General features: G+C 37.1%; 3 protein-coding genes across 3 annotated transcripts; 2 read left to right on the top strand and 1 right to left on the bottom strand.

The window, feature by feature from the left end:
- Positions 1–3,227: 3,227 nt before the first annotated feature.
- LOC128859395 (myrosinase 1-like) lies at positions 3,228–6,520 on the top strand. Its single transcript, XM_054096427.1, has 7 exons — positions 3,228–3,327; positions 3,395–3,674; positions 3,725–4,255; positions 4,323–4,657; positions 4,718–4,820; positions 6,086–6,189; positions 6,289–6,520. Exons 1-7 carry the CDS (start codon positions 3,299–3,301, stop codon positions 6,416–6,418), a joined length of 1,512 nt encoding a protein of 503 aa, XP_053952402.1. The 5' UTR covers positions 3,228–3,298; the 3' UTR covers positions 6,419–6,520.
- Positions 6,521–8,217: 1,697 nt separating this feature from the next.
- LOC128856816 (uncharacterized) lies at positions 8,218–12,242 on the top strand. The gene is made up of 10 exons (XM_054092171.1): positions 8,218–8,456; positions 8,536–8,681; positions 8,757–8,845; positions 8,906–9,394; positions 10,132–10,796; positions 10,855–10,961; positions 11,041–11,160; positions 11,240–11,445; positions 11,512–11,698; positions 11,794–12,242. Exons 1-10 carry the CDS (start codon positions 8,356–8,358, stop codon positions 12,144–12,146), a joined length of 2,463 nt encoding a protein of 820 aa, XP_053948146.1. The 5' UTR covers positions 8,218–8,355; the 3' UTR covers positions 12,147–12,242.
- LOC128856817 (proteasome subunit alpha type-7-1) lies at positions 12,233–13,353 on the bottom strand. The gene is made up of 3 exons (XM_054092173.1): positions 13,135–13,353; positions 12,819–13,048; positions 12,233–12,764 (listed from the first exon to the last, which is right to left on the bottom strand). The coding sequence occupies exons 1-3, from the start codon at positions 13,234–13,236 to the stop codon at positions 12,335–12,337; spliced, it is 762 nt and encodes a 253-aa protein (XP_053948148.1). The 5' UTR covers positions 13,237–13,353; the 3' UTR covers positions 12,233–12,334.
- Positions 13,354–14,649: the final 1,296 nt, after the last annotated feature.

Here is a 14,649-nt window from a genome sequence, read left to right as displayed (position 1 = left end):
ATTTAAAAAAAACATAGTCCTTTAAGTATGTGTGGAAAAACGCACTTTTTTCAACCTTTGTTGCTTTTGGAAATTCAAGTTGACAATAAAGTACATATATAACCCCTTCTTTGGAATAGGAACTCCCCGAAAGATTTTTCTCTACTCACTATCCTCATTTCACGAGTAAAGCTTCTTAGAGCATTTTTTCTACTTTTTTTCTTTTTATCACTCACAAACTTCGAAAAAAGGCAATTGAGTAGGGATTTGGAAGGGTTAGGAAATTGAGAAAAAATAGGCATCACAAATGCATGGTGAAAAGATTTTAAAGGTGAGTTCTTTAGCAGTCCGTTATTCGCCTCTGAGCTAATTTTACAAAATCAGCTGATGAACTGACATCACTTGGTGTGTTTACAAAAAAGCTGAAATTGTGTTAGTGATATACGAAAAATATCAACCAATGACACTTCGTTGCCGTCTGAGAAAACGACTGATTGGACGAGTGTGTAAATGCATGTGAAATGACGTGGTAGCCAAAGTTCTCTCACAATTTTCTCTTTCACCATAGTTAAAGAGCCAACCTGGTAAATCTATCATCCTTGTCACAAATGTAAAAAATATGCATTTTCTAGCAAATTTTCCTCCAACAAAGTGTGAGTTCTAGTAATACAATAACATTTATTTTATTCTGGAAAAGTTGTATTTATTTTATGCAAAAATAAGAGAAGGCTTTATCGCGAAAATGCTTTTTTAAAACTTGTTGCGCCTGTGTCTGACGCTCTAACGCAGCAATTTCTACTTCAGAAATCTATATTATGCTTTGTTTATTCTGTTTATTATTATGTTTTATCTACTTTTTGAAGTGAAACTTTTTAGCTATCGATAGACGAGCGAGAATGGAGAGTAAAATTTCAAGGCCATGAACGTTTTGAGCATTTTCGTTCCGCGAAGAAAAAAAAGATGTAATGTAGAGGAAGAGAGAGAGAGAGAGATATACCTTATATATCTTAGATACACTTTAGCCTATTTTTCCTGAGTTCTTCCTTGTGGTTGCTAATTTCTAGTGAGAAATAACACTGCCTACTTTTTGGTGCTTATTTGTTGGTGCAAACTTTTAGGAAATACATGTTTGATGCCTACTTTTAGGCGTTATATTTCCTTGGTGCCTACTGTTTGGGGCGTTTTTTGGTCCCAATTTTTTAGCGTTTTTGTTTTGTCTATTTTTTGGCGCTTATTTCCGTTTTCTGGCTAGTGCTTGTGCTATTATGCATATTTCTCAAAGTAAAGCCCGTTCATTCATAAAACGAGCCCGCTACGTCTCGCCTGACGTACTTGCCATGTATAGGTAAATTTTTCTCGACGAAGGAAAAAATTGTAAATCTAACAAGAAGAACCACTGACGACCATTTGAAAATAGTCAACATTGCATTTTTTTTTTATTATTTAGAATTAGTTGCTCATTTGCGAATATTTGGTAAATCGTTATATTTTTGTCATGGCGAGTGCGTGAAGCTCCGTATATAGGTACATATGTATGCACCCATATATTGGTGACTTTATATATATTTTTTATGTTAAAGCTAATTTTCCGTCTCTCCTTCTAATACAAGCTAAAACTTTCATTGTTTAAGTATCTTTTTAATTTCAAAAAATGAACGTTTAACTCCATTATAATTTTTTTCGAAAATGTGCGCGGGTATATGAAGCCCGACCTGGCTCCCATTAAGCTTCCGTTGCTTGTTTTTTTAATTTTACGCCTTAATGTATGCAACATGTTTGCCCAACTTTAGGCAAAGACGTTAAAGCATCGCAGCTATAGAACCAAATGTGCGGTTATGTAACGAATTTTAAAATGAAAACAAATCCGCTGTTTGGTAAGTGCACAAAATTGTCGTTGGCCAGGTGCATTAGAATGTTTATAAATTAACCCTGCCATATGTCTACGCTATAATGTTTTGAGTTGATTGAAAACAGAAGACTTAAGCAACAAACACGAATCGTGAATTCAAGTTGTTAAATGTTACAACCAACGAAATGTAACGGGTGTAAATTAATGATATACCCACAATTAATGCAATTTGATATAAAAAAATTGGAATTAGTTACTGGCGTGGGCCGAGGAGAATGGTAAGTAAAGTTCAAAATTTCTTACAGTCTCGACATTGCCCATCGATAGCGGTTAAGGAAAACACCATTGCACTTTTCTACTCAAATGGTCTTTAATTGCTTTTTCTAGAGTAAACTGAGGCCAAAAGGTAGAGCTGATAAAACTTGCCACTAAATATAAAACTGACCTTGGTTCAGTTACTCCATTGAATGTGTACTTCACCAATCTGAAAATGTGTAACAATACATTACTCTCGATAGATTTAGATGAAATTATCATCGTCATAAAACCTGAAGTAAGTAAGTTACTACAGCCAGAACTTGAAAATATTATATTAAAGCAGTTTGGTTCTTAGAAACAACATAAACTTAAGTGTTGGCCTACCTCTCGATCACAGGACCCCCATAAACTTATTCAACTGGGACAGAGGAGTCTCCTCAGATGAACTCTTCTTCATGATTTTATCATACAGCCTCTTAAAAGCTTCCACCGGATAACTGGACAGGACTTCTTCTGACCGGAAGTCTCGAATAAGCATTACAGGGTTGAAAAAGAGAAAGATTTCTAACACCTACCATATAACTCGGGAAACATGCCTTGGCAGGAAGTTAAAATTCTTGATCAAGAAGTTTGAATAAACGCGTTTGCAAATATGTGCACTGGTATACGGCTAAAGAAAGTGGCTAAAGTTTTTATTAAGTCAACTATGTATTGACAAATACTTAGGTGTAAAGTCCTGGTTTCAGTTTCGACTTTAGATCCACCACCACGTTTGACGTTTCTCAGAATACTTCAGAAAACCATATTTGCAACCGATATGGTGCATGATGTCCGTGGTGAGCGTAAGATGCTACGATAGCATAATGCTATAGTGGTACAGGCTATACTTAATGTATATGAAATGAAGAGTAAGAAACTTTTGATATTTTTTATTTTTATTACCCCTTAAATACTATTAGAATCGAATGCAAAGCATTGATGGTAATGACAGAAAGAATTTCGAAATAGCCCAAACACTCGTTCGCGCAAACCCTTAGTTTGTTTAAGTCGGTTATAGTGTGTTTGCAACTTAAATAAAATCATTCGACAACAATAAATTTCCAAACAAATTCTTATCAATTGCTGCTCTTAAGTTGAACAGTCCAATCAGTCAGCCCAAACCAACCGCACAGCTCTCTATCGCTTCTGCTCGCATTGCTAATTATAGCTAAGATGTGGGATCAACTAACGCTTATCCTATGGTATTTTCTAAGGAAATTAGATCGCTTGTACGTGTGCTCATATTTCTATTCCATCCATATATTTTAGTTTAACCATTTCTTGCGTATGTTTCGCTGATGCGGATGTGAAATGTGAACTACAGCATAACGGGAACAATAAGCAATTTCCAAAAGAATTTTCATTTGGCGTATCAACAGCCGCCTACCAGATAGAAGGCGCATGGAACGAGGATGGAAAAGGTCCCTCTATTTGGGACAATTACACCCATATGCACCCGGAAAGGATTGCCGATCACTCAAACGGAGACAGCGCTGCAGAATCGTATCATCGTTTCGGTCAAGATTTGGTCGCACTAAAAGAGCTAAAGGTCGATTGAATTTATATAAATTGTATGTGTATCTCACATATCTTTTCTAGGTCCGCTTCTACCGTTTTTCTATTTCATGGTCCAGACTACTTCCAAAAACAGATACTACTGAGAAAAATCAAAAAGCCATTGACTACTATAATATGGTGATCGACAAACTATTGGAAAACAACATTGAGCCGATGGTAACAATGTTTCACTATGACATGCCGGACGGTTTGATGAAATTCGGAGGCTTTACCAACGACATTGTTATTAAATATTTCCGCTTCTATGCGGATATTCTATTTGAAACTTTTGGTGATCGCGTCAAGAAGTGGATTACATTTAACGAACCTTTCGACTACTGTTTGCCTGGCTATGGCAGTGCGTATTTTCCGCCTATGATTCATGCACCTGGTGTAGCAGATTACATCTGTATGGACAATCTTTTAAAAGCGCATGCATCTGCTTACCGTCTTTACAAAGCAAAGTATTTCCACTCACAACGCGGCAAAGTGGGTATTACTATCAGCAGCCGTTTTTATTACCCAAAAACTAATGATGCAGAAGACGTTGTGGATCGAGGGCTGCAATATTCGGTGAATACATATTTGAACATACCGTTATTTGTATTATTTAGATTTCATAATGCGATTTATATTGCAGCTAGGTTGGTTGGCGCATCCCATTTTTGGCAAATCGGGAAACTATCCTTATAAAGTTATTGAGGACATCACGAGCAACAGCATGAAAGAGGGGCTTGCGTGGTCTCGTTTGCGTCCCTTCAACTTTTACTGGTCGAAAATAATAAAGGGATCAGGGGACTTTCTGGGCCTTAATTATTACACCTCGCGTTATGTTGAGATAGCGGATCCCCCATTAGGTGAAAATCCATCTTGGGAACGTGATTCACGTCTTAAGTATTCGGTAGATAAGAACTGGAAACGTGCCAAATCTAATTGGCTTTTTTGTGCACCAAAGGGTTTGGAGGACCTTTTAAAGTGAGTTTCAAAAACAGACTCAAAAAGTCCATTGAATAGTTTCATTAATCTACAATTTAGATGGATTCGGGATAACTATAACAATGTAGAAGTTTACATTACTGAAAACGGTTGGTCAGATAATGGCGAATTGAATGACGCGGATCGAATTGATTATCTTAAGGTATTGCAAAAACAAATTCAAAACATTCACCTGATATGTACACACAAGTGTGTGTGTATATAGACCCGGCCAGATATTCGGAGCACTCGTGGTAAATGAGTCTCGCGTATGGAAGATGTGTATCTAAGTTTCAAGAAAAAGCAATATTAAGAAAAGGCGCGGCTCATATATAAATCCTTTACGATACTATTTGTGATAGGACATTAAGGTTGAAACGGCACCTTAACAAAACGGACAATAACAAAACAAAGAATACAACTTAGGAATTCGTATGTGATTGTTTGGTTTTTGTAAATGAATTATACGAAGCATTGTGAATGCAAAAAAAATGGTTCTAAAGCGCACTGGACCATGCAAAATATAACGCTAAGCAAACCGCCGTAGACGAATAGGTTGGTGCGTGACTACCATTCGATAGCGCCCGTGCTCAAAGTGAACCCTGGACACGAGGCACAAGAATTATAGAATTTTGCCTGTAGGCAATGGTAAATCTTCGCGTGCATTTCTGTCATGAAAAAACGCCACATAAAATACCATCTGCCGTTCGGAGGCGGCGCAAAATTGTAGGTAGTTTGCGGAAAAACATCAAGGCGCACATCATAAATGTCACGAGAAGCTCGGCCAAATATCCAACAAAGTGTGTAAGCGACAGATATATATGTAAATACATATATGTCTATATGTAAAAAGCAAAATTATCATTATTATATCAATACACCCATGCAGGCATTTTCTTTTCCATTGATGAAAAATGTTTATATGAGCATATTCATCAAAGAGATTCGAATATTCCTCTAAAATTATTGGTAAATTAAAGGCCAAAGAGCGTCTAAAATTTGTCTTATCGGGGTAAACGCTCCGAGCTAAAGCTCAACAATGATTCTAAATATTCGCTAAGGATATGCGTTTAAAAATAAATAATTGGCGCGTACACTTCTGTTAGGTGTTTGACCGAGCTCCTCCTCCTATTTGTGGTGTGCGTCTTGTTGTTGTTCTACAAATGGAGGGACCTACAGTTTCAAGCCGACTCCAAACGGCAGATATTTTTATGAGGAACTTTTTCATGGCAGAAATACACTCGGAGGTTTGCCATTGCCTGCCGAGGGGTACCCGCTATTAGAAAAATGTTTTTAATAATTTTGCTTTCACCGAGAATCGAACCAACGACCTCTCTGTAAACTCCGAATGGTAATCATGCACCAACCCATTCGGCTACGGCGGCCGCATTTACTTGTATGTAATAATTATGTTTATATTATTTCCAGGCACATTTACAGGCCGTCCTGAATGCAGTCAACGATGGGTGTAAAGTTACACACTACTCGCATTGGAGTTTAATCGATAATTTTGAGTGGAATATGGGTTTTACGTAAGTAAATGCTTCATTCAAGTTCCCTCCTCTTTGTTGCTTTGCGATTGCGTGCTAGCGACACCTTAAACCAACAATAAACGTTCATTTCCATTGCAGCGAAAAGTTTGGTCTCTATTATGTGAACATGACAAGCAAGAATAAAGAACGTGTTGCCAAAAATTCGGCACATTATTACAGGAGTGTCATTGAAAGTCGGAAAATATCATCAAGTGACAATTTCGTGTGAAAAGTGGCGCTACATACATATTTATATAATGAACTAATAAATTTGAATACGAGCATTGAAAGGAAGGTACCACTTTGTGATTTGATTATAAACACATGCACACCCCCACTGCATGCGAGTATTCGTGCAAGTAAGTGAATAAAGTCGAACTTAATTTCGTCGGAGTGCTTGAAGTAAATGGCTGAATTGGAAAAATAAATAAAATTTATTTTATACTTAGATAAGAAATATATGCACGTATACGCGTATATATTGTGAAGTGCAATGTGTTGCAATCGTAAAGCTGCAGACGGAGGTCACTGAGCTTACTCAGCCTTTGAACTGTACCCAAAGCAAGGGAATACGGGGCTGAATTCAAAACATATTCCCAAGGCATTTCAAAATAGATAATCGTGTTGCAGGGAGTGTACAAGTGTTGGTTCTGAATGTAGCCTTTTCTTCCACATGACGGGAATATGTAAGGGACCATATGTGAGCTACTAAATACTAAATATTCTTGGTGGTGAAGTTGGAATACCTCTTTTTTGAGATGTGTCAAGATCAGCCAAACTGTATCAATATCTGGAGCTGCTTCCAACTACCCAATTTGCATATAGCAAATTCATCCAGAACACATATATTTCTTACTTGTAACGATTATTGGGCGTTATTGTTGTATTTTCTGCGTCAAGCTCTCTAATACACAGAGGACATGCGGATGGATCATAATCCCTCTCAATTCCCACCAAGCGGTGCAATGCCTTTGGTGTTGCATTGCACGGCCTCCAGTGTCTTCCCTATTAGCGAAATTAGAGTTATCGATCGCTAAGACTACCCTTCGTTGTTCGTTTCCACCAGTCGGTTCTACGTTACCGAAACGACGCGGATTTATATCCGGTGGAGGACTGTCACTCCAGTAGCAATCCCCGTATGTAAATATGGGGAATGTTTATGCTGCTACAATAACAACAACAACTACCCTTTGTTGGTGGGTTTCCCAGCCTTCAGTTGGGAAAACCCACCAACCCCGAGTCACTCCAGTACGTAGAACCCCCTCCTGTGACAAAGGATATGCTCTATCATACTCCTTTCTTCTTCGCATAACTATAGGCATTCTTCTTCCCATAACTATAGGCAATCAGTTCGGTTGTCAGTCAAATGCGAAAAGAAAACAAAGAAACTAAATAAATCAGCTGTTCTAGTTCTAAGATTCGCCTTGAGATTAATTCCTAAATAAAGAATGCGATCACTTTTTATTGTTATGAAATGGGCCATTCGTGCCAAGGCGAGTTCACAGAAAGTGACTTCGCTAGAGCAAAAACAATGTAAGAATGTATACATGCAACCAAATTGTCTTACCCGGTTTGCTTCGATGTTTGAAATTTGTCCAAAAACAAAGAATACATGTTTTACTTTTAAAAATACTCAATAACAAAAATAATAATATCATACTAATAGACTTGCGCGTGCATCGCTTCAGCATCAATTTGGACGTACATCCCAATGTTGTCCACAAATGCAGAAGTTTTTATGGAAAGCGTTTTCATGGCAAAAAATGTTTGGGGTTCAATGTCTGCAAGTAGACTTTAGAATATATGACTAATGCTGTTTTACAAATTCTAAACAATTTAAAACAACATTTGTAACTATATGATTGAGCAACTCACATTCCACAATCGAAATACAAACAGAGATGAGAGTTGAGAAGTTTCAAGCTTTGCTCTTTCGCACAACATGTACTTTGAGCATGATTCAATTATTACGAATGTATTTACGCTGCTTGCAGTAACCAATATTGTACAGTACGAAACGAATTAATAATCCGTAAATGTAGGGTTAAGAATGCAACGCTGATTTAAACTTAATTTTAAGTGAAGTGACATTACTAAAATTAAAATTAACAGGGAACTATAAAATATATTAAGAATACAGTAGTACATTGATGAATTAACACAAATATGGATAGAAAACATCCAGGATTATCTAATTTTCAAGAAGATCAACGGGCAAATTTCCTCGCTCTTATATTGTTGGATGCACTGGAGGATGGAAATGACAGGTAACAAAACGCCAAGTAAACTTGACAATTTTGCATATCTGCAAAACATAGCACTTGTTATTAAATATTATTTGGGTAGCGATATAAAGTCCATACTTGAAAAGAATAATGTGGATCCGAGTTACGTTCCTGTCGACCGCGGCATATCGCCGCTGCACTATGCCTGTGGAATGAAGAATGCAGAATTGGCTTTGGAAATTACAAAAAGATTCCTGGATGACGGTGGTAAGTTTAAAATGATGCCCACTGTACATACATACATTGTAATCATAAATTCACAAACAAATACGTATAATAAAGCTGATGCTAATGTGCGGTCCAACGAAAATATGACACCAATTCATGTAGCAGCGATATTTGGGCGTGTGGATATTGTCAGTTTACTTCTGGTAGGCATGTTTAACTTATGAAGTAAGCAAACTGAATAGTTAATTCTAAGCCAAATGTAGAAATATGGTGCGGATCATGATGTGATGGACGATGAACGTAAAACACCGATGCACTATGCTATAGAGGAATGCCATTTCGAAGTACTGGAAGTTATTCGAGATCACATCTTTCGGCATAAGTACGAGCGAAGACTTGAAAAGCAAAACGAAGAGAATACCCAAAAAATTGCCTCTCAACGTGAACTTTCACCACCGCCGAGAAGACGAAGCAGACCAGATGAAAAATCATCAGATATTACACCGATCAACAAAATGCTTGTGAACGTAGTTGCCAAAGATGGTGGAAACCACGACACACCAAAAAATATGTACACGCCTAATCGGGTGCACTATAATTATGACGTGACGTCCCCATATTACATCAACATCACCCATCGCAGACACAGACCTCAGCCTGTCTTTCCAGCTGTTGAATCCCCGCTCACTTCTCAAACTAAATTAGCCATAACGGAAGATGTACCTTCAGAAGTGCAAGTTAGGGGTTCTGAGGTAACTATTAGAAGTATGTACATATTTGCTAGTAGATATGTACATTTTTATTTTGAATTAAATCACTATGTTGTGCAGATGTAACGTAATAGTGAATAGATTTTTATGTATGAATGAATACATCGTTCTTTTGCTGGAAGTGTGTCACAAACTTGCTTAGAATAAGTAAAATCGCCAGCTGTTGTAACAGTACAAAATGTTTCCCATGTGTTTTTGGCGCTAATGTGACAGTTCTTGGCTGGATATAAAGCCGGTAGCGCTGGTAATACGGCATCAACTTTTGGGGAAACACCATGAGAATGACCAGCAGTTGTGGTTATAATAGCAGAAACGTTTCCTATAAATATTTGCGAATGCTGCTGGAGTGACCCTGGGCCGGGTCAAGATTTATGGTCGCTCAGGTAGAATCGACTGGAAAAACAGCCACCAGCTGTGTAAACAATTCAGAGCCATTCGGGGAGCTTCTGCAATTCATTGAAATTTTCTGCAATTGCAAATAAATTCACTCGGGAGTATAAATTTAAGAACCTGCCTGAATATCTAATTAGAAGAATATGTGTAGTTACATTTTCTTAAGGATTAGAAGTAAAATGATTAAATTATTAATTAAAATTACTAATTTTCGAAAGACACCCTTGCAGCAAATGAGCGATGAGTATATTTTAGGACTATAATTTTAACATTAGTTGTAACAGAAGTCATTAAATTAGATTGAGATGTTCATTTTTTACCAACAGGCAGCCCATCTGAATGCACTACCTGCTCCGCAAAAGTCCGTTAATGTTTTTGAACTAACTGAGCAAAACTTGAAAGATCTTTCGCTGGCCACTTCTAAATTAGATCGTTCGTGCATGTCAATGGTGGAGGCTTGGCGCAAGAAAGTTGAGTGCTCACGTGCGAGAAAGTCAATTTTAAGGCAATACACTAACGTGGAAGAAATGTTGGAGGAAGTAATGAAAAATGAGCATCTTAACTTTACTAACACGGTCTTGCAAGAAAAAGAAAAGACGGCTTCAGAGGATGAGCCTGCAAAGCCTTGCACTGAGTCCGTGGGAAGGTTGTTTCCTAATTCGAAACCCTCATTGGGTTATATAATGCAAAAAGCGGCGCAGGCCCATGTCGTAGATATGGATCCTCCAGGCCCTGGCCCAGAGCTAGACAGTAGCTACCACACTGTTCCACCGCTAACTGAAAATAATTTAAATGAAAACGTGAGGAAAACGTTACCAGCGGCCGATATACAAAAATCAGCAAAAAAAGATTCTGAAGCAAAATGTACAAAAAATGCAGCGAATGAATACTTTTTGCAAATGACTGAGGCATACGTTCACACTGACGATGAGAATGGACTAGTTTTTTACGAAACCAAGCTACTAAGTACCCAAAGCCAGGCATCCAATGGGTAGTATTAGAACATATCGAATAAATATGCGCGTATTAAATTATTTGTTTGCTTGCAGTGATCAACAAAATTTGAACTGCACTGCGTCGACTAATATTACAATCCCTTTGGACTACGAAACAGATGAGCTGCGCGCTGAGCTGACACATTTTGGTGACCCACCAGGTAGGCCAAATAAAAGTTTTTTTTGAGATGCGTAAATAAATTTTAATTTATTTCAATTTGTAAATTTTTGCGTGTTAAGGACCAATAACGAAGAGTACGAAAAAGCTGTATATAAAAAGACTGATAAAATACAGAAGGAATGCGCCAGACCCGCTTGAAATCGATGCTAAGAGGAAAAATAACACAAATGGAAATGCAAGTAGGTGGTTTCTCAATCGAACAGTTCCTTATGTACCAGTTGTTACCTTGTCCTCACACTTAATTTCTTTTCCCCTAAGACTTCTCGGTTGAGCTGCACCGCACCATTCGCTCTCCAGAACATTTTTCTGCAATACCGGAGTATCTGACGTACGAGTCTAAATCAGCTGAATACTTTGCTAACCTTCAAAATAAGCATAAAATGAGAGAAGGTCATCTAAAACAAAGTTTCATATATATGCTGATCGATCCGCGCATCTCCTGTAATTTACCCGGAGAAAGAGTGGTAGATATTCTTAGACTATTTAAAACTGTATTCTTGAAAATATAAAAAAATAATTCTTATTAACAGTACCTGGACGAGCATAAAGCATGGGTACGTTTCCTCAATTCAGTATTTTATGTGGGCAAAGGAAAAACTTCACGACCATATTCCCATTTATATGAAGCAATGAAATTGCATTCACGAGTTCACAGTCAGCAGAATTTTTCAGAGGCCAACACAAAAACTGTGAAATCCCAACGGAAGAAAACTTCCTGTAAGATCTTTCAACTATTTTTTATGCGCAAATATCTGCATATGAATATTCTTAATTATATGAACAATACCACATAAATATTTGGTTCATTTTAGCTTTTCAGAAGTCCACTCTTTGTGTGGATATTTTGCACTCCAATCACAATAAGTCTTTGGAAAATAAAAAACTACGGCGGATTCTGGATATTTGGGGCTGTGGTAAAGGCGTTGTGTGCTTACACGTCTTCCACAATATATTGCCCTGCGAAGCGTATACACGAGAAGCAGCCATAATCGATGCATTCGGTCTGCAACATTTAACCAATTATAAACGCGGTGATTACTACGGACCATCGCAAACCTGGACTATGAAAGAAAAAAAGTTTTTAGGAATCTCTTTGCTGTACAAAGCGATGCAAATCTATTTAGCCGAAGGAGAGTCGCAGTTGTCTCCAAGTGATCTTATTTAAATTTGTTAGCTATTTGCACCGTGTATATTTATATGTATAAAATGAAGAAATGTGATATTTTTGTCTATCCTAAAAATATATTGACGTCGGATTGTATAGATCTTTATTAAAACATGTTTTATTTCCAATTATAGAAGATTTACATTGGAAAATATTAAGATGTGTGGAAATCTTAAGACTATCTGTATTTACTTTTTCTGGCTTTTTTTCTCATTCTCTTCCTTTTCCTCTTTTATAGCTTCAATATGTTTCATAACCTCATCTGCGGACAGGGTTACTAGTTTTGGGCTATCTCCGGGTTTCTCCGCTTTCTTCATCACAACGATTTCCAAATTCCCACTGGACTGTGCCACTTCTCGGAGTGCTTTTATTGTGAGTCTAACTGCGGCATTCTCTTCCGCAACACACTCCTCTTTGTAATGTTTTTCCAAATACTCGCGTACTGTTTTGGCTGCTCGCCCAACTGCATTTGCTTTCCATTCGTAATAATTACCAGAGGGTTCAGTTTGGTAAAGATGTGGCTCTCCGTTGTTATCAAATCCAGCAATCAAACAAGATATCCCAAATGGTCGCCGGCCATTGCTCTGTGTGTACTTTTGCTTTAACTGAGCGATATACCTACCATAGTAATTTGTTAATTTCAACACACCTTTTTTTTCAATCACATCTTACCGAGTAATATATTCCAATGTTACAGGATCTTCGACATTTAATTTGTGGCTTTGGCATTCAACTCTGGCTCGGTTAATAAGAATGCGCGCATCAGCAGTTAAACCGGCAAAGGCTATGATGACATGATCATCCAATGTACAAATTTTCTGTACTGTCCGATCTAATTGCATAGTAGGCATAGATTTCTTTTCTACACCCAGCACAACTACATCTTTTCCACGTACTCCCACCTGGAATTTCAGAACGAGAACATAGAACATAGTATATGGCAACTCAATGGAAAAGGACATTTTCATAGGAGGTTAAGTTCACTCACCGCCGAAGATCCTCGGCGCACCGCTTCCTGTGCATATTCCACTTGCAACAGATGTCCATCTGGTGAGAAAATTGTAACGGCGCGATCGTAACGTGCAGACATTTTACTCTAAATGAGATATTACAAACAAATATGAAAATTTCAACGACCAGTGGGCAATGATTACAAAAATTGTAAAAAGTGTTTGTCAGCTTCGTACAAGAGCACTGCCAGCATTCAATTATAAAACGCAAAGATGCCAGACTAAAATATAAAATCATACATAGTTCACAAACAGATGACGCGATCTAATTCCTTCTTACAGTAGTGGACAAAAAAAATATATTACAATTGTAGTGATGAACCCCATAACAATTATGAAAACATTAGTTTATTTATTTATTTATTAGTGAAAATCCTTTACATCAAAAATACTATATAATACCGCATGCTTTTGAAAAGGGGCGTGGAGGGGCATATTCTCTCCTTAAATTCAAAACCTAAATCTGTTGCTAAAGTATTCTATTTTAGCGAAAAGTTGTTGCCGGACAGCTTTAAAAAGAGGTAAAATTTTACAGAAACGTTGAAAGGGTGGGAATAAATTGTTGTGCAAAATTATTTTACTGATTAATAAATCATATGCTAAAGGAGTTTAAAAACAGCAATTTACAAGATAATTTGTAAATAGTGTTAACGAAATTGTATAGGGGTAGTAGAAACTCTTAATTTACATTTTTGCACTCCGCATAAAATCTCTCACAAGAATTTCTCTGAGTTCGATCACTGCATTCTCAAATAAAAATTGCAAATCAATGGCAACACAACTTGCTTAACTCTATTTCCTAAAAATTAACTGTCTACTGTTACTCGTATTAACAATTAATAACTATAGTAATTTCTAGGTTTGGCAAGTAATATCTTCTGTCGAGTTCTGTCTGGCCAACACGAAATCATGTTTTTGTATTGTTGCTCGCGAAGATTCCCGGTTCTTTACAATATGTATTAGATATGTTTTAAACATTTTCTCTGTACATACAGTCTTTACTGACATATTATTAAATTCATTTAGTTTTCTTTCTACTCCATAAATTATAGGATACACTAGAACTTTGTCCTACAATACCTGGCCATTGAATTATGTCCAATGACATTTTTTCTGAAAACTTCAAATATCAGGTAAAATGTTCAATCTAATTTGGGCCTTTCCAAATAAAAAAGGGTATTAAGGGGTTTTTAACCTGTTCTTAGATGTTTTTAAGAATTTCCGGTCAACTGGCCCGCGTCGATTAGAAAAGGATCAGTTTTTTGCTTATAAGTGAAAAGTTAATTCTGCAAGTGCCAGGCGAATTAATTCGATCTTGTGTGAGGAGCATAAAAAAACTAATTGAGATCGTCTGAAAAGTGAAAGAATTGAATAGTTAATATTCATATATCTAAAATATAACAACAGTAAGTAAAAAATATACATATCCTTTGAATTTGTCACAATCGCCAATTGTCGTCGAGAACGCATCACCTCAACCAGGCAGGATCGCA

Source organism: Anastrepha ludens, chromosome 3, assembly GCF_028408465.1.
Source record: "Anastrepha ludens isolate Willacy chromosome 3, idAnaLude1.1, whole genome shotgun sequence".
Classification (NCBI taxonomy): Eukaryota; Metazoa; Arthropoda; class Insecta; order Diptera; family Tephritidae; genus Anastrepha; species Anastrepha ludens.
Note: the sequence above shows the minus strand (reverse complement) of the source record. Positions and strands in the feature narration are given on the sequence as shown.